The sequence below is a fragment of the Dama dama genome, chromosome 7 (genome assembly GCF_033118175.1).
Source record: "Dama dama isolate Ldn47 chromosome 7, ASM3311817v1, whole genome shotgun sequence".
Taxonomy (NCBI): domain Eukaryota; kingdom Metazoa; phylum Chordata; class Mammalia; order Artiodactyla; family Cervidae; genus Dama; species Dama dama.
Genome location: NC_083687.1, coordinates 53,525,857 through 53,545,046, shown reverse-complemented (window position 1 = coordinate 53,545,046; position 19,190 = coordinate 53,525,857). Strand labels below are relative to the sequence as shown.

Sequence of the window (19,190 nt, the reverse complement as noted above, 5' to 3'; positions counted from 1 at the left end):
GGACTCCAATTTTGAAAGAAGTTCTACTATGGGTAAAATTCCACCGAACAGCACTGATACTGCAGAGAAGGCACTGGTGAAAGGCAGAGTCAATCCATGAGGCAAAGTTCACTGACTCATCTTAAGGAACAGCCGCAGCCACTACGACTTTCAGTGAACACCACTTGGACAGCCGGCAGCTGTCAACACAGAGGCAAGACCCTCCACCAGCACAAAGACTGTGCTCACTGAGGCCTAGATGATATCGGGTAGCACTGTTTAGCAATAAATCATGCTTTAACTGAAGTATGTACAGTTTTTAGGTATGCTATTGCAACTTAAGAGTGCAAACACACTCTGAGAACCCAACAATCTGTATGCTTGCCCCTTCTACTGCGGGGGTCTGGGCTGAGCCCACGGTCGAGGCCGACTGTAGCAATTCTGCTCATTGTCCACGGTGCGTTCTTCACTCCCCTGTATTTCCTGTAGATTATGAGGCAGACAAATCCAGACTTCAAGTCTCTTTTTAGCAAGAATTCGTCATAGTACTGAGACGTATTTCTGATTATGGGATAAAAGATATGTTGTGCACACTCTGTCTGACTTGGTACCATCAGCCCCTGGCATGGGGAGTGGGGTCGTCAAAACAGGAGGCTCATGGCTCCTTTTTCAATTTTTAAAAGTTGCTGTAAATGCTCACGTTTGTGAGCAAGAAATATGAAGCACGCACATGTAAGCAGTTTGGTGTTATGATCAAACAAAACAAAAAAACAAAAAGTTAACCTGAACTTTCAGTTACAGAAGGCAGATTGAAACCACACATTAACCTTACCTCTAACCAAAGCCCTACGAAAATGACAGAGCAGCGTGTGTGTACACACAGCGTTCATGCCCAGGGCATGCAGAGTCCACCTTCTGCACACAACACAGATGTAATTATACAGACGGAGTTAACACCACAGTTAAACAGACACACAGGAGTTTAAAAGCTGCCGAGAATATGGGTGAGTGGAAACTGATGGGGTCACACTTAGATCGTAAATTGGCAGCATGAGAACAAAGATGCAACCTAGTTCACACTGCAGAATTGAGCCCAAGAGTCAAGATCTTATGCTATGGGAACTCCCCAAATGGGGATAAAGTCCAACGGTCCATAAAGGCTGTTAAGAAAGAGACAGCTGTCCCCACCCCACGCCCACCAACCCACCACAGTGGAGCCAGTGCTTCCTTCTCCTCGACGGTGACGCAGGAGCCTGTGTGGCACCAGGGCCAGAGCAGCGTGGACACCTGTGTGAAAAGCTCTGCTGCAGCCCTGCCAGAGAGCTGACTCGGGACAACCACTTCACACGAGTATCAGTACATGAGACACACTCAACTCTACGTATTTTAGGAAACTTGTCTTCATTAAAAGTTGGTGGGGACACGTTTTGACCCTCACACAACCACCAGCCGATCCCTTAAGCACATGAGCAGGACAGAGGCAGGGGTGTCTGGAACCACCTCAGAGTAGAAGACAATCTCTTCGGTTCACCTTCAAGAAAACCAACTGTAGGACGGGGCGGGACTGCCTTGGGTACCACACCCACGGCAGTGACACTTGTCTTCCATGATGGGGTCATTTCTGGAATGCACTTTCACGGACACCAAGGTCTTGCAAACCCAGACTGCTTCCAGGACTCTCCTTGTGCAGAAGGCCAGGCCGATGTGCAGCCTTGGCTGTGCCAAACCCAAGGGGCTCTGTGCACCTCACTTCTCAGCACCTCTTTTTCCCTCCATGTCCTGCTCTACCTCTTGGCTTCCTCCTAACACCACCGCGTCCAGCGATCTCCTCTACTGAATTCTCTCCTGCAGCCCAAGCAGGTCTTCTCCAGGAGCTGCTTCCTCCGTGAGCCCGGCTTTGAGTCTGGAGTTTGTGTGTGCCCACGCTCCACTCAGAGCTGGAGATGCTGAGTCTCTGCATCACTGGCACTGTCCTCGGTCGCCGTGTCTCTGAGCCTGACACTCTTGTCTGGCTACCAGGGGCCCGGCAGGGTGGAGCCACCGACGAGAGGACAGGTAGCAGGTGATGCCGTCTAACAACGATCAGAAGACACGGGGAAACCGGGGTTTAAGTATTTATTCTGGGTGTTAAAATTAGACATACAAAAAAATTACATAGCAAATGAAAGTGTTGAAATAAAGATGCTTAGGGAAAAAATATCAACGAAATTATCTTGTAGTAAAGACACCTTCTTTATTGGCTGAAGGGTCTTCATCATACACTTAAAATAAGACAAATGCTCAGGACTGTGGTTTTGTCATTTGAGTCACAGACGCAGGGGATACAGGGGTGAACATGCCTAGGAGAGACCACCTTCAGTGTATTTCTTCATAAGTTTTGTTCAAGACAAAACCTTCCTTGACACCAAATGAACAAACACAAGACTGACTTACTTCAAATGATGGACACAGCACATGGCCATGGAGGACCTGAGCTCCCTGTACTATTACATCAACGCCAGCATTGAGAACGGGGCCATGGCATTGGGGAAAAATCTAAAATCTGACTCAGTTTTCTGAAGCAAACGGTGTGACGAAGGCAGGTCAGGGAAGCCGAGTCTGCGGGAGACACGGCGGCCTGACCTGTTCTGGTGACACAGACACCACCACAGCAGAGACTCCGAACCACCAAGCAGCACCCTGGAGAGGCCAGAAAGGCGGTGCGGGTGGGCAGCAGGGCTCCCAGTCCTGGAGGAGGCGCTGACTGCAGCCCCTCACGTGCGCGGGGCTCAGGGGGGCAGGAGGCCCACATCGGTTCAGGGCGAGTCCCACAGAGGAGGCCTGACAACGTGAGCGCCGTGCACATAGAAGCCAAGCAGCAGAGGTAACTCTGAACCCGAGGCCACAGGCAGCCTCCCCGCGGAACACCGTCGGGGGTGGGCCTCATGCTCTTCTCAAAGTCCACTTGGGTTAGGGCTGGGGGCGCCAGAGCCATTGGCGTGAAAGGAAGGCGTTCACACAGCTGCACAGCTCAGGGCAGCTCCAGGTGCTCACGTAACCCACGCATCCCCTCCCAAGGTGTCCTGGAAGCTGCAGGACACTCGGGAAGACACCCAGGGCCTGAGCTGCCCTACCTTCTGTAGCCTTCACCACGCAGCACGTAGCTTTGAGATGCTCCCTAATTTTTAGAAAGGTATAAAGTCATACTGTTAAAGTCGCTCAATCACATCTGACTCTTTGCGACCCCATGCACTGTACAGTCCATGGGATTCTCCAGGCCAGAATACTGGAGTGGGTAGCCTCTCCCTTCTCCAGGCAATCTTCCCAACCCAGGGATCGAACCCAGGTCTCCCATGTTGCAGGTGGATTGTTTACCAGCTGAGTCATACAAGAATGGCAAAGCAAATACTTCCTGGGCATTTTAAATCAGGTCAGTTTGGTTGAAATAAAACATACACCAACTTCTTTCTAAGCTCCCCAATGAGGGGAAAGAAAAGAGAGAGGGCCAGCTAAGCTTCCATGCAGACACCTGTGGGTGCTCAGTGGAGCATCAGCTGGAGGCTCTACGTCTTCACGGCGGGTGGGGGGGCAGCCTGGAAGCAGGCCAGCTGCAGGTGCATGCCACTCTTGACCCGGCTCAGCAGCTCCTCCAGCAGCCTGTGGGAGAGACACAGACAGCCACGTGGCTCCTGCCCCGTGGTGCTTCTCCAGCCAGAAAAGTCACTTTTCTATGGGCTCTGAATTCCAAAACAAAAGAAACTCAAATAAAGAAGGTCCTCTATGGGAACATCTATCTGTAGACATACTTACGTTTATACATGAAACCGTCCTTCTGCCCCTTCCCCTGGATTAACTGGACCCCTCCCTAAACAGACTGACGTTTGCGGTCTAGCACTCCAGAGCTCTGACATGCACTGTCTGTGACTCTGATAACACAGCGCAGCGTCTCACGACCCCCACGTCAGGAACCCTCTTGTGCTGCCCATCTGTAGTCACCTTTGCCCTCACCCCACTCCTTGGCAATGACTGATCTATCTTCCATTCTCCTTATTTTGCATTTCTGCCTTTAACAAATATTGGATAGGTGAACTGAAGGCATGAAGAGGCACCCACAGAGTTGGGGTAGTCCAAGCTGTAGCAGTGACTCCACCTGGCCCCTATGCTGGCCAGATACAACTGGATAACTTCAGGGCCATGAGGGGTCTGACAGCTCCCTGGGCTCAGATGACGCAATCAAGAAATGAGCTTGCTGGTACTTGGGTCAAGGGATTGCTTCCTGGTTTAACGATGCTCCCAGCAGACCTAAAACAGCTCCGTCTGGCCTTCATCACTGTATCTGTGGCTCTTAATCGCCCCAAACCACTGGTCTTCTGAGGAGATGGGTGAGCACTACTTGCATGGGTTGACGGTAAGTGAGGCTTTAAATCTTTCACTTAATTATATTAAAGGACAGAACAGCATTTGAACATACGGTCAGTGAGGAGGCGGGACTGGAAGCCAGGGCTGCTCAGCTCCTCTCAGACAGACCAGGTCACCCTGCTCTCCCAGCCCTGTCCATGCCTCCAGGGCACCCTCTGCCCGTGCAGGTCTGCCACACTTCCCTACGCCGTCATAGCTGACCCTGAGGGCTGCACGCGGTCAGGGTTCCCTAATTGTCCACGACCCATCCGGCAGCTGCAGGGTGGGGGACCTCGGCTGGGCTGGGGAAGGAGCTCAGGCACGCTGACATCTGCCTGGCCTAGATTTTGTCTCAGGTCAGAGTTTCCTGTTACATGAGTAGCAAAGTTGAAGATCAAGCTGAGGCTATTAATACAGTACTAGTGGAACATATGTAACTTTATTTCGTCACGTGTACACATTCACTCTTAATGCTTCACATCACCCGGAGCACAAATGTACACTGCTGACCTACTTGAAAGACAAAGTCTCTGAGTCCTGCATTTTACTCTGCTGTCCTCTCTTTTACATTTCTCTAAGTATTGTTTTCTTACAAATTTCAGATAATAATAGTTTTCTGAGTCAAAATAAACTTTCTTATAAAAAAGTTTAAGTGACTGGTATAGTTATTTAAAACAAGGAAAGAAGTAATTTCTGAAACGTCATAAACCAGGTTCCACCTCCTCCTGCCACGTGGGAGACGGGCTAACGCCAGGCACACCCAAGGGCCACCGAGTCCCACCTCCCTCCAGGCTCCACCTGAAGGTGGAGGTGTCCAGGTGACAACACGTCACCCGAGAACAGCACGAGACTTACTTTCTGTCTGCTCCGCTTGAGAGCTGAGGCAGGGCTTCCAGGGCCTGCTTGAAACTGGATCTGTAAGAGACAGTATCCCAGGCAGAGACACGCCGGCCCCACCGGGAACAGGGACGTTAGAGAAAAGCATGTCTTATGTTCAGAGGAACTCACAGGCCGGTGAAGCAAGTAGAGCAGGAGGGAAAGTGAAAATGAAAGCAAGGGTTTGCAGAAGCAGGGCCCGAAGAACTAAAGCAGGAAATAAAACATGACTTGAAAAGCAAAGGAGAAACTGAATTTTACCCAAGGTGCTTCTAATAGTAGATGAGAGCTTGGTGTGGAGTTGTTAAATTCAAAAAGGTTTTTACTTTCAAAACAAAACTGAACTATACAGATAAAGCAGTTGCTAAGAAAGGAAGAGAGCTAGGTAGGAACAGGGGTGATCTTGTGCAAAATGAGACAAAGGTGCACTTTTGGAATTGACACATTCCAGGCCTGATGTACAGCCAACTTCTTATAATAATTGAACATGTCTTAAGAGCACTTAGCTATTATATCTAAAATTTGTATGATAATGGAGAGGTATATATATATATATATATATATATATGCATAACTCGATATCATTTCATTTCATGAAATATGGAAAAGGGAGAGAATTTAACAAATGATTTGGTATGTCTAACTTTCTAAAGTAGGAAGTGCCAGCAGAGTAACTAAATCAAGTAGTAACGCAGAGCAGACGGCGGCGGGAGCCGTCAGAAAGGCTCCTGGTGAATATCCTCATGAGTTAGGAAGAAAAGGAAGTCTTCCCAGCCACATGGTGGCAGTCAGGTTGAGGGCCTGAGCTCGCCATCCAGAGCTGGAAACAAACAGCAAGTGCATCATGGGACATGTTTAAACAGCTTCCTCGTGGACCCGGCACTTCCCAAGTGGCACTGCCAATGAGGTAAACAGTCTTGTGTAGGCAGAGCTGTTTCAGTTCGCCTAATGATGTTTCAATGATAGGAAATCCTGACTTTCATTCAAAACAGCTAGAAATTATCATCAAATTTCCACTACAAAATTTTGCAGAGAAACCACAAGGCTTCCTCTTATGCTGACATTCATTAAGAGTCTGCGATGAGTAAACTGACTCGATTCTTATTTTCTCCTTTTCAAAGGAAGTACAGGATGCTCTGTGACAGCGCTCACAGACTGAGGCTCATCTCCACCATGAGGAAGCGCCTATGCACCCTTGGCTTGGTGTCGCTCAGTGCTTTTCAACAAGACAGCTGGTCAGATGCAAACATGACGTCACCGAGTTACGAGCGCGCGTGCGGGACCACCACCCATACCGAGAGCCTCGTGGGGGCTCTCGGGGCGCCCGGGACGCAGCACGGAGCTCCTCACCTGCTCTCCGGTGTCAGGTGGGCCGCCACAGTGTCCCGCAGGGTGCAGATTTCAAGCCTGGCCTGGAGGTGAGAAAGGGACAGGTGACCACGGGGAGCCATGCCGACTGTCCAGCAGAAAGCAGCAAGGGTGAGCTCCAACCTGCTCCCCGCAGAGCAGACTGCCACGGCCACGGCAGCAGCTCCTTAGCGCAGACCTTCTAAATCAGCCCAGGGAGACCAGCCGTGGAAACGCTCCCTGTTACTCAACAAGGGTGTGAGCTGTCAAGTCTGACTCCATAGAGGCAGGGGTCTTGCTCTGAAAGGTACAGACTGTGCCAGGGCCGTCCAGCCCCAGGCCTCACCATTCACCAGCACCTCCCCTGGTCTCCTCGGGGCAGAAGCGAGGTCTCACTGCCCCGAGGCTGATGGGGACGGAAGCACACAGGCTGCCTCACGGTCCCCATGCTGCCCTCCAGCACCGTGGCTCCCCCTGGCGCTAAGTGCTGCAGGCTCCGTGCCGCGCTGTTAAAACTACAGCTGACTTTTCTCTTTTGTTTTTTCTTTTCTTTTTAAAAACAAAATATGACAAGTTGGTCCCAGACAAACAACATTGAAAAGGAATAGCACAGTCAGAGAAACTCAGACCTTCAGACTTCAAAATGTCCTGCAGAGCTACAATAATTCCAACAGTGTGGCGCTGGCACATGGCCTGACACGTGGATCAACAGGACAGGACTGAGTGGCAGAAACAAACCTTTACATTTACAATCAAACCACTTCCAACAAGGCGCCAGGGCCATCTGGTGGGGGAGATGGTCTCTCTAATACATGGTGCTGGGACATCAGGGCAACTGGATGTCCACACTCCAAGGACTGCAAGTGAGTCTCTTCCTTAAAACAAAAACTGACTCCAAGGAGAGCACAGACCGCGTACGTGATAAAACTGCACAATGCCCGGAGGAAAACCAGAGTGGGCCTTTGTGACGTCAGGCTAGGCCTGCCTTCTTAGGAATGACAACAGAAGTACAAGTGACAAAAGAAAAAAGAGAAAACTTGGAATTCCTCAGAATTAAAACATCCTGTGCTACAAAGGACATCATCACAGGTGTGATGATCACACAGAACAAGACACCCTTGGCAGACATGGGCATGGCCACGACCAGCCAGTCACACACTGCCGATGAGGATGTGGGAAATCTGGGTTCTTCATACACAGCGGTAGGAAAGCAGCTGCACCTCCTCTGAAAGCAGTCTGGAGTTCATCCAGTGATTCCAGGAGCCACCATAACCCAGCGATTCTAGTCCCTGCTATATGCGCAAGAAAATGAGAACATGTGGCCACAGAGAATCTGCACACAAGTGTTCACAGAACCATTCTTCCTATCAGCCAAAAAGTGCAAACCCTAGTGTCCATCAAATGATGGGCAGACAGACACGAGGCAGCAAACCTACACAGTAGAATGTTAGCCATAAAAAGGCGTGATGCAGGCTATAGCACAGAAGGGCCTGGAGCTGCCCAGGAGGCTGTCTAAGACACACACAGGCAAGGATGAGTGCCAGGCTGGGTTTAGATTCGCCCACAGAGAGGAAGGCTGACTTACATAAGATACATGTGCAGTCTAGAAAGCAGATGTTTGGGCCCATTTTTCAGGGGGTCAGAAGCCTGAAACAGCTCATGATGAGAAATGTTCATGTGACTATCTGTCTTTACTGTTTATGTTCTATATATATAAAAACAGACCTACAAAGAGAATATCAAGAGAAAAAATAAGGTAGAACTTTCAGCTCACTATTTTAGGAGATGGATTAAATCACTATAAAATTAATTTTTGCTAGAAACTTTATTCAGACAAAGTGACAAGGTGTTTTAATTAACCTATGAATTATACCTATTATAAGAGCTGTGATGATTCACACAAAACACATGGGCTGTTGGCCAGCAAACGCTCCTCCTGGCCGGCTCTTGGGAAGGTCTGAGGCTGGTGGCCACTCAGCTCTTCATGCTAGGCCCTCTCTGTCACCTGCTAAGGTGGAGGTCACACACGGGCAGCTGCAAGGGCAGTAGGCAGAGGTTTTCAGAACAGAACTGACTGTCTCCAGGGAGCATAGGGCATGGGAGACCAGGTGGGTGTGGAGGCTGGGCCTCCAGCTGATTCTGACATCTCTTCTGGCCCCTTCCTGTCAGCCATGAGAGAAACTCAGCCATCAGCTAAATGGGCTGCAGAGAAGGTGTGGGGAGGGGGGATTTTGTTGTAATTCCAAGACCCCTTGGGCTTCCCTGGTGGCTCAGCTGCTAAAGAATCTGCCTGCAATGTGGGAGACCTGGCTTCAATCCCTGGGTTGGGAAGATCCGCTGGAGAAGGGAACGGCCACCCACTCCAGTATTCTGGTCTGGAGAATTCCATGGACTGTACAGTCCATGGGGTCGCAAAGAGTCAGAGACGACTGAGCGATTTTCACTTTCACTTTCAAGACCCCTTAGGCCCAAAGCAGATACTGCAACTTCCCTTTAGTTCATCTTCACACACACAAGGTTCCTGTTATGAGTCTTCAGGTTTTTCTTTTTACTGATACATTTTCTTATTTTTATTATTACTCAGGTTTAAGTTGTTATCTGTAGGGGGTTGGCCTGAAAGCAGGGCCTCAGCCAGTACTAGAAGCAACACTTCCAGGACTTTTAGAAAAACTCTCACGAGGCCCTTGCCATGAGGCCCATGGGCGGGGCTCAGGCCCCCACAAGCCTGCAGTCCTGGCTCCTACAATCTGGCCACATGTAAACTCAGACCCATCTGACTTGGATATCCAAGTTACATTTGTTACTGTAATTATGCAATTCCATGAAATACAACATAAACCAATGGAGTATGAGTAGAAAGAAATAGCTGTCATTTCTATGCAAACCGCACTGATTGCTCTGGAAAGACTATTTACAAGTAAGTTGCTAAAAATTCCCTGTTAAATTAGATGTAGTGCAGACATCTGTAAAACAAACAAGAAGAACATGACCGAGCCGAGGACTCTGCATTCAGAGAGGCCCACAGGCATTGCCACACTCTGAAGGGAGAGCAGCTCTGGGGCTGCTGACGTCCTGGATGTGGTCCCAGGGGACGGTGCACCCCGCAACTGGCAGAGCCACCAGGAAATAACACAAAGCTTGTGTGGACCTCCTGGGGCTACAACCGACACACGTCTCCGTGGTTTAAACAACTGTGTCCAGATGCACAGGACTGGTGTGGTACCTGTAAAGCTCCATTTTTGCTGAAGGATGAGACGCACTGCATGAGCCGACTCAGCTCCTCAGAGACCGCCTCCACCACCCTGGACAGCACCCGGGGCACCAGGTCCTTGGAGACAGTGAACACCTGACGGAAGGTTGAAAATACGAAGAAATGGTGTGTTAGGGGGACTTTCCTTGACCTGAATGTGTTAGACACAAAGGGATGTGCGAAGCAAAACCGCCCCCAGGCCTCCTGAGCCAGGAATGGGAGGGAGACGCGGCCGACTCTCCCGCCGGGTTCCCCGACCCACGATAAAAGGTAACCTCCAAAAACAGATCGGCAGAGAGAACTCTGAAAGGTGCTGCTGATGGTGACAAGGTGAAACAGTTTTAAGGATTTTTTCCTCCTCTTACCCTTTTCACAAGAAGAAATGTGATTTCTAAAGAGGAAATTGTAGACACAAAAACATACTGGGTCAGACACTCCTTAACATACTGGGTCAGACTCTCCTTGGATCAAAACAACTGCTACTTCATACTGGGTACATAACTCTGTATTGCACAAGACTTTCCAATTTTACTATTTGCTGAATTAAAAGTATATTTCCTTTCATTTGACAAAAACACCATTTTCAAGTTTTGAATTTTGATAGTTTCAAACTAAGAATTACTATATTTGGTGAAACATTACTATCCTGACATATATTAAACTAAATCATATTTTCTTTTTAGCTTTTCCATTTTTCAGATTTAATCACTAGTCTTAAACCTTCAGATCAACCCAAACATAACCTTAGCATTGAAGAAAATTCTGGGCAAGGTAAGACTGTTTGGGAACAGTAAACAGTAAATGTTACGTACAGAATTCTACTTTCAGCCCCTGGGATGTGTGGAAAAGGGACCAGAAAAGCCTTTTTTGTTTGTTTGTTTGTAAACAATGACAGTGGGTGCCTCAGTAGGAGTCACCACCATCACTCAAAGGCCCACACACCCTGCAGCGCCCTTGGCACCGCCTGCGACGGGCTGTCTCCACCGCCTGAGGATCTAATGCCACACTGATTTTTCCAGAAGCTAACCTAACAGAAGAGCGTTTTTATAAAGATCTCTGATGTATAAAAAGTATTAAAGTTTAAAGTATGCCACTCATCATAAAAAGGTGTATGTGGTAAATTCCTGCCTGAGCTAAACCATGTAAAACTTTATCTCACGGAAAATGAGTGTACCATGCCACACAAGGACCTGAGAAGGATGGACACCACGGCCCGCTCTCTGCAGAGGCTGCTGGACGTGGCTGCCTCGGCAAGCAGGCAACTGTGTCCTTCGCTCACGCTCTGGTTCAGCCTCCATGACCATGTGTCTCCAGGTCACCGAGGTGACCGAGACAGTACGTGTGGGTACAGAGGGTGATGCAGACCTCACCCCCTGATGCACCTGCACAGAGGAAGACACTCAGAAGGAGGTCTTTTGGCAGTGGTCACTGCAACAGCAGTCTTCTACCGAGAACCTCTCTGCTGGGCCCACCTCATCTACTGGACGATGGCCCACAGGCTGCAGCTGAGCCGGAAGTCCACAACTGTGAACTGCAAAAGCAGCCACAGTGGGGACAATGGTGGATGGGACACTAGTGGAAAGCTCCCCGGGGAGCAGGCCAGGCGTGACCGGCAGCACCGGTGTCCGGGTACCCTCATCAGTCACAGAGGGGAGGCCACCGCCTGCGCCCTGCCACAGGCTGAGCCTGTCCCTCCAGCACGCCCCACGGCTGCCAGAGTAAGATGCCAACACTCACTGGTACCTGGTGAAAACGAGGGCAACGGGTACCCAAGGTGGAGAAAACATCCTTTCACTCTCTAACCTCTTTACCTTCCAAATATCCATTAGTTTTAATTATGAGGAAAAAACATACCAAATTTCAGAAAAAATACTCTCATAGTTAAAACACGCACATACGGGCATTGAAACCAGATACTGTGTTTTATTCAGTAAAACTCAGTAAAACACTCAAATCTGTGTTTTAGTCAGACTAAAAATACATTCTGAAGGAAGAAGACCCCCTTAAGAACCACTGAATTTGCCCCTGCTTTCTTGCCCAGTTACCCACACCACTTAGGAATAGTTAGCGACAGCTTACCTCTGCATGCACGGCGATTATATTCACCAATGCTTCTTTCAAGTAGTTTCTGACACCTGCAATCAGACGGGGGAGGGAAAGGCATTCAGTGGAGATGTGAGTGCCTCACACCTTCCATGAGGCAGATGGACAGCACAGGCCCAAAGCTCCTGGGGGCAAATGGCCAGAGGGCTACACTCATACAAGTCTTTAAAAAGGGCAGAACTGCAAGTTTTCTTTCATAGTTCTTCCATTTCTCTCATTGTTCTGTCCTCTGTAATCAGTCTGCTTCAAAAGTGAAATTTAAAACTGCCCGTCGATGTCTTCATACACGTTCTTCATATGTACGTATGTGTAAACACACACACACCAGACCAAGACCAAAGGAGAATATTTACCAGAGTTTATGAAACACCTGCTACACACCTGCTGCAGCATCGGCTTCCAAATTTAAAGTCAAATTATGCAGAATAACTATTTCGATCTTAGAAATTTAAGTTCTGGGAGAAACTTCTGAAAAAGATACATTCCACCTGATTCTGTAAGCAAGTTAGAGACTGGACAAACCCAGGACTTGAGGCTGGCAGGGCTGCCCTCCAGCGCCGGCACACGCTGGGGAGGGGTGGTCAGCAGGTGAGAGCATGGTCCAGACCCATCTCCTCCCCACAAGCCAGGACCTGCGGCAGGAGGACTGGGAGACCACCCCATCCCCCATCCACAAGTGTGAGGTTCACACCCTTTGTGGGGTTGCAGTGAGGAGGCCCTGGTGCTCACAGGGCTCCTAAGAGCCCCAGTGCTATTTTGTAAGAAAAAGTATAAAAACAAAATACTGCTCTAGTAACTCCAAAACAATTACTTTCACTTGGAGGAGAACAGTATTTCAGGACGCCTTCCACAGTTAACAGCATGAACTGAGAATTTCTTCTGTATGAAACAGAAAATTGTGTTGCAAAGTCACTTTCCCCACAATCTGCCCAAGCTGCTGATGAGTTAGGAGGGCTGAACCACAACCCCCGTGAGGGCCCGGCATGTGTGGATTCTAAACACACAGCTGCGTCAGAGGCCGTTGTGTTCCGGGCCGTGTGTGGATGCTCACAAATTTTGAGGAGCCAATCTCATAAATATTTCTTTGGTTCTATTTTGCTGATGGAATAACTGAGAAAACAGATTGAAACATAATTAAATACAATATAGAAGTATGTTGATTCTTCCTGAGAACAAGGACAGCTGCAGGGTGGTAACAAGTCCTATTTGGGAGGAAACAGCCATACCAGTGAAGGTGAAAGGTGAAAGGTGAAATGTGTGACTAGTGTGATGACCAGCAGAGCTGGCTCCCCGAGAGAATACCCCCTAGGCCAGGCAGGGGCTTGTGGGCCTCAGCGCTGTGCTCTGGTCAACCCAACCACTGGGCTTAAGACTCGAGTCTTTAAATTGAACCGTGTGGAGGGCTGGCTTCTGCACATCCAGAGGTAAAAGCAGTTCCTGGGCCCGCCACAGTGACCACACACACACACGCATGTGCAAACACACACAGAGTCCTCAGGAGGCTGTGAGCTCGCCGGAACTCTCTGCTCACACTCTGCACGGGTTTGGGAAGGATGGTGCATGTCGCCTGCCCCATGGAAGGGGCGCCTGGCTCCCAGGTGACATCGGGGAGACGGGCTGAGTGAACGAGAACCGCAGCCGGCCCTGACCTCAGGCCTCCCCAGAGCTCCTGGACGGCCCTGACTGGTGAGCTGCAGCAGAGGTGCTGCCTGCTCCACACGGGGCATCTCTCAGAGGACAGCGAGGCAGGGAGCTCTCCCCGGTGCGGCCGGGCCGGCACGCAGGCTCCGCCAGGCCCCCCGGCCAAGTTGGCTGACGCCGTCTCCCTGCTGGACTGTCAGCTCCGTGGGTATGGGGCTTGCCCCCTTCACTGCACCTCTGGGGCCTCACACCCACCACACAGGCTGGGCGGCAGCTCAAGAATGTTTACGCATAAGAAACAAGAGGGCAAAGGCAGCATGTGCTTACTCACGATGACGCTCCCAGGGTTGAGTCCTCTTAGGCTGAAAAGTGAACGCGTGAGTGAACAAACGTGAGAGAAAAAGCACAGGCAGGATTCTGCAGTATCCACAAAGAGGGTCAACGCTGGGTGTCTGTGTGAAGGGGATGTCTGCTAAAGCAAGTCTCTCCCCTTTCACAGGATTTAAGAAAACAAAGGCAGCCTTCTGAAGTAAGTTTTCAGGATCCATTTGGAAAACATAACTTGAATAAAGAAAGTACAGCAGAATACAATACTGCTGAGGCTAAATACATCTGTTTTCAGCCTGATTTTTCCAGCTGTATCCCTGAGTAAACGGCCTGCTCCAAAGAACAGAACATCAACACGGCCTGAACGCTCACTATGCCAGGTACCTAGAAGACGCCCGCCTCCTAGAACCGTGAACACTCGGGATGGGTGCTGGCTCTCAGGTCAGCCCAGCAGAGCGGGTCATGAATGCCAACCTCGCGGGCCTCGAGCAGGCAGGCACGCACACAGGAAGGCAGAGCAAGCACCGCTCTGTTGTGATGCGGCAGTCGGTGTTGTTTGTAAGAAGGTTCCTCTTAGATGAACGCCCACGACTTTCCATGTTCTTCAGACACAGAATGAGAAGAGCTTCTGAGTATTTACAATCTTGCCTCCTCAACTCCGAACGTGGAATCAGAGTGTGTCATGGTATTTGAAGAGAGAAGTGTCCCCACCCACACAGCACCAGTCCAGACTGTCGCCAAGCAGGGCGCCCAGTGGCGCAGCGGGAATTCCCCACGGAGTGGCAGAGCCCAGCTCTTCTGGGCAAGAGTCCCCGGGCCCCCCGCAGGAGGGGCTTCTCACACGGGGGCCTGGACCTCAGAGCATCTTTGCCAACAATGAAGGTCTTGTTTTTCATACATCAAAGTGGAAAAGAAGTCTCTCTTCTAGCTGCATTTATTGGTTTCCTGTTTTAATCAAATAGGGAGGACACCATTTTGGAATAACTAGCAGAATTTTTATTGAATGCCTATTACTGTTACCTGCCAGACTCTGTTCCACGTGCTGGGGACAGGGGAGTGGCCTCAAGAACAAACTCACAAAAAACAAAGCCCCCTCCTCACAGGGCTACATGCCCCTCGTGTTCCCCCACAGGAGAGAGCCTTACCGGGTCTCGGAAGCAGCCCTCAGAAAGCAGGCTCCAGGAACAGAACCGTTCGCAGCAGTAAAACGGCGCGTCTGCTTGACAAGACCCCTCAGCGCTGTCTGTGGAGAAACGGGCCCTACCAGCGGAAAAGCAAGCAGAGCCCTTCTGTGCCTCCCTCAGGAACGACACCCAGCGACAGCCTGAAACACAGGTGCACCGGGGCACACACTGACTGAAGCTTCGGGTTTTCTCCTTGAAATACGGGACACTGTTTTTTTCCAATTAAAAAGTGTTATACAGGCAGACTCGAGTTTTCCTATGATAATTTGGACAAATGGGAAACTGTCTATTCAGTTCAAGAGTGCTATATAGGCAGACTTGAGTCTTCCTATAATAATTTGGACAAGTGGCTAGGCAGTCCTCTCTACAGAGTATCCACATTAAAGACCAGAATAGTGAAAACTTTGGATTGATCAAGACTATATTCTTGTTTTGAAAATATTAAATGCACACTGAAAAGAAGACACAGAGTTGTAAGTTTTCCTAATAACAAAAGTCCAGTAAGCTTCCCCTTTATCTTTCTCCCTAGCATGGTGTGTCTCCTACGAATATAATCTTTTTTCCTAAAAAGTAAGATGACAGTGCTCATTGCTGAGTCTTGCTTCTTTCCCTGATGTCCATGCACTCTTCAGTGCTGGTGTGCACACACTGACCTTATCATCACTGGCTGCTGAGGGTTTTTTAGCATGGATGTGCCGTAATTTACTCATCTTACTTATTCTAAGTTGTTTCATTACTTCTACGCACTCATAACTTACCCTACTACTCAGCAGTCACGCTACCTTTCAGTATACAACATCATCAACAACACCACGAGGCTACCGGTCCTTACACTCTCATAGAATAATTTACTCAGATACCTTCCAGAAGGGAAATTGCTGAGTCAAAGATTTTGATCCATTCTGCCAACTTGAAATTGAAAAGGCCACTCAAAATTAAACCCCCACTTCCTCATGCTATTTTACTTTCTACTTGGATTCTCTACTTACTATAATTAATAAAAACCATAATATACGCTTCTCAACTATGATGATGACAAAACTTTCCATCAAAACACTATAAGAAAAATTCAAGCAAAATGCAAAGGTCAAAGGAAATTTACTCTGTTATACAAGACTTAGACCGACAGAATAAAGTGTCTGAGCGAGAGGTGGACAGAGACACTGCAAGTACAGAAGACACTGGTCCCCCCCTCCCCAACACCCAGCTTTCCTCCAAGGCACTTCCTGCTAAATCCTCCACACATGGCTGGTCTCAGGCACCCTGCCTCTTGTTGTTCTGAAACACTGCACTCAGTAATAAAAGTCTGACTCTGGAAACTCTGGAGAGACTGCCTACTTTATAAACCACATTTCCTGTTTTTAACCCTTGTGCCCTAAATCAGTTACCAGTCCTAGTCTACAGATAAAAATAGATTGAAAAATACTATAAATATCCCACAATGTACTTTTTTTTTGGTCAAACTGAAACACTACATGAAAGAACTTTGGGGTATTTCTTTTCAAGTAAATCATCTATTCAATTACAGTGTGAAGACACATTATTGAAATTACGGCCTATTAAAGGCAACCAGAAACGGCATCAACACTGTCAGTTAGAAAGGCTTAAAACTTCTGCTGCAAAACCACTTGTGCTGGAGCAGAGAACAGCTTCAGGTCCAGGTCTTTATGTTTAATTCACTCTTTCTTGACATATCTGGGATTTGTAAATGAATGCTTGGGGTCAAAAGAACCCATTTCATATGTAGTATATGAATGAATAAATAGGTCTCTACAGTTTTCTATTTTCTTTCTCAGAATCCTTTTTTTTTGGGCTTTAATTAATATATCTCAGATCATGAACTCCTTATTGCCAAATTCAGACTTAAATTGAAGTAAGTAGGGAAAACCACTAGACCATTCAGGTATGACCTAAATCAAATCCCTAACGATCGTACAGTGGAAGTGAGAAATAGATTTAAGGGACTAGATCTGATAGAGTGCCTGATGAACTATGGATGGAGGTTCATGACGTTGTACAGGAGACAGGGAGCAAGACCATCCACAAGAAAAAGAAATGCAAAAAAGCAAAATGGCTGTCTGAGGAGGCCTTACAAATAGCTGTGAAAAGAAGAGAAGCCAAAAGCAAAGGAGAAATGGAAAGATATACCCATTTGAATGCAGAGTTCCAAAGAATAGCAAGGAGAGATAAGAAAGCCTTCCTCAGTGATCAATGCAAAGAAATAGAGGAAAGCAATAGAATGGGAAAGACTAAAGATCTCTTCAAGAAAATCTGAGATACCAAGGGAACATTTCAGGCAAAGATGGGCTCAATATAGGACAGAAATGGTATGGACCTAACAGAAGCAGAAGACATTAAGAAGAGGTGGTAGGAATACACAGAAGAACTGTACAAAAAAGATCTTCACAACCCAGATAACCACGATGGTGTGATCACTCACCTAGAGCCAGAAACCCTGGAATGTGAAGTCAAGTGGGCCTTAGGAAGCATCACTACGAACAAAGCTAGTGGAGGTGATGGAAATTCCAGTTGAGCTATTTTAAATCCTGAAAGATGATGCTGTGAAAGTGCTGCACTCAATATGCCAGCAAATTTGGAAAACTCAGCAGTGGCCATAAGACTGGAAAAGTCAGTTTTCATTCCAATCCCTAAGAAAGGCAATGCCAAAGAATGCTCAAACTATCACACAATTGCACTCATCTCACATGCTAGCAAAGTAATGCTCAAAATTCTCCAAGCCAGGCTTCAACAATATGTGAACTGTGAACTTCCAGATGTTCAAACTGGTTTTAGAAAAGGCAGAGGAACCAGAGATCAAATTGCCAACATCCGCTGGATCATCAAAAAAGCAAGAGAGTTCCAGAAAAACATCTATTTCTGCTTTATTGACTATGCCAGAGCCTTTGACTATGTGGATCACAATAAACTCTGGAAAATTCTGAAAGAGATGGGAATACCAGACCACCTGACCTGCCTCTTGAGAAATCTGTATACAGGTCAGGAAGCAACAGTTAGAACTGAACATGGAACAAGACTGGTTCCAAATAGGAAAAGGAGTACATCAAGGCTGTATGTACGAGGCTGTAAATAAGTCACCCTTCTTATTTGACTTATGTGCAGAGTACATCATGAGAAACGCTGGGCTGGATGAAGCACAAGCTGGAATCAAGATTGCTGGGAGAAATATCAATAACCTCAGATATGCAGATGACACCACCCTTACGGCAGAAAACAAAGAAGAACTAAAGAGCCTCTTGAAGAAAGTCAAAGAGGAGAGTGAAAAAGTTGGCTTTAAGCTCAACATTCAGAAAACAAAGATCATGGGATCCAGTCCCATCACTTCATGGCAAATCGATGGGGAAACAGTGGCAAGACTTTATTTTTTGGGGCTCCAAAATCACTGCAGATGGTGACTGCAGCCATGAAATTAAAAGACGCTTACTCTTTGGAAGGAAAGTTATGACCAACCTAGACAACATATTAAAAAGCAGAGACATTACTTTGCCAACAAAGGTCCATCTAGTCAAGGCTATGGTTTTTCCAGTAGTCATGTATGGATGTGAGAGTTGGACCATAAAGAAAGCTGAATGCCAAAGAATTGATGCTTTTGAACTGTGGTGTTGCAGAAGACTCTTGAGAGTCCCTTGGACTACAAGGAGATTCAACCAGTCAATCCTAAAGGAAATCAGTCCTGAATGTTCACTGGAAGGACTGATGTTGAAGCTGAAACTCCAATACTTTGGCCACCTGATGCGAAGAACTGACTCATTTGAAAAGACCCTGATGCTGGCAAAGATTGAAGGTGGGAGGAGAAGGGGACGACAGAGGATGAGATGGTTAGATGGCATCTCTGACTCAATGGACATGAGTCTGAGTAAACTCCGGGAGTTGGTGATGGACAGGGAGGCCTGGCGTGCTGCAGTCCATGGGATTGCAAAGAGTCGGACACGACTGAACAACTGAACTGAATATATCTCCTAGTTTTTAAATATGAATAGGAAAACTTTGTCTTATGAAAACAGAAAATAAAATATCACCATCCATGAAAATAATAGTAAATTTATTTCATGGCTTATTTTTTCCATTTCTAAGAGGATTTATATTCA

At 47.8% G+C, this 19,190-nt stretch overlaps 1 protein-coding gene across 2 annotated transcripts in view; it reads right to left on the bottom strand.

Moving 5' to 3' along the window:
- Positions 1-2,077: 2,077 nt before the first annotated feature.
- Positions 2,078-19,190, bottom strand: part of EXOC2 (exocyst complex component 2) — a 118,132-nt gene continuing 101,019 nt past the window's right edge. The window contains exons 24-28 of one of the 2 annotated variants that reach the window (XM_061147751.1): positions 11,909-11,964; positions 9,803-9,925; positions 6,583-6,644; positions 5,212-5,271; positions 2,078-3,615 (exon numbers count right to left, since the gene is read on the bottom strand). In XM_061147751.1, the coding sequence (XP_061003734.1) occupies positions 3,522-3,615; positions 5,212-5,271; positions 6,583-6,644; positions 9,803-9,925; positions 11,909-11,964 (395 nt within the window). In that variant the 3' untranslated portion in view covers positions 2,078-3,521. Of the gene's footprint in view, positions 3,616-5,211; positions 5,272-6,582; positions 6,645-9,802; positions 9,926-11,908; positions 11,965-19,190 lie in introns of those variants that run through there. The other variant, XM_061147752.1, reaches the window with a different exon arrangement.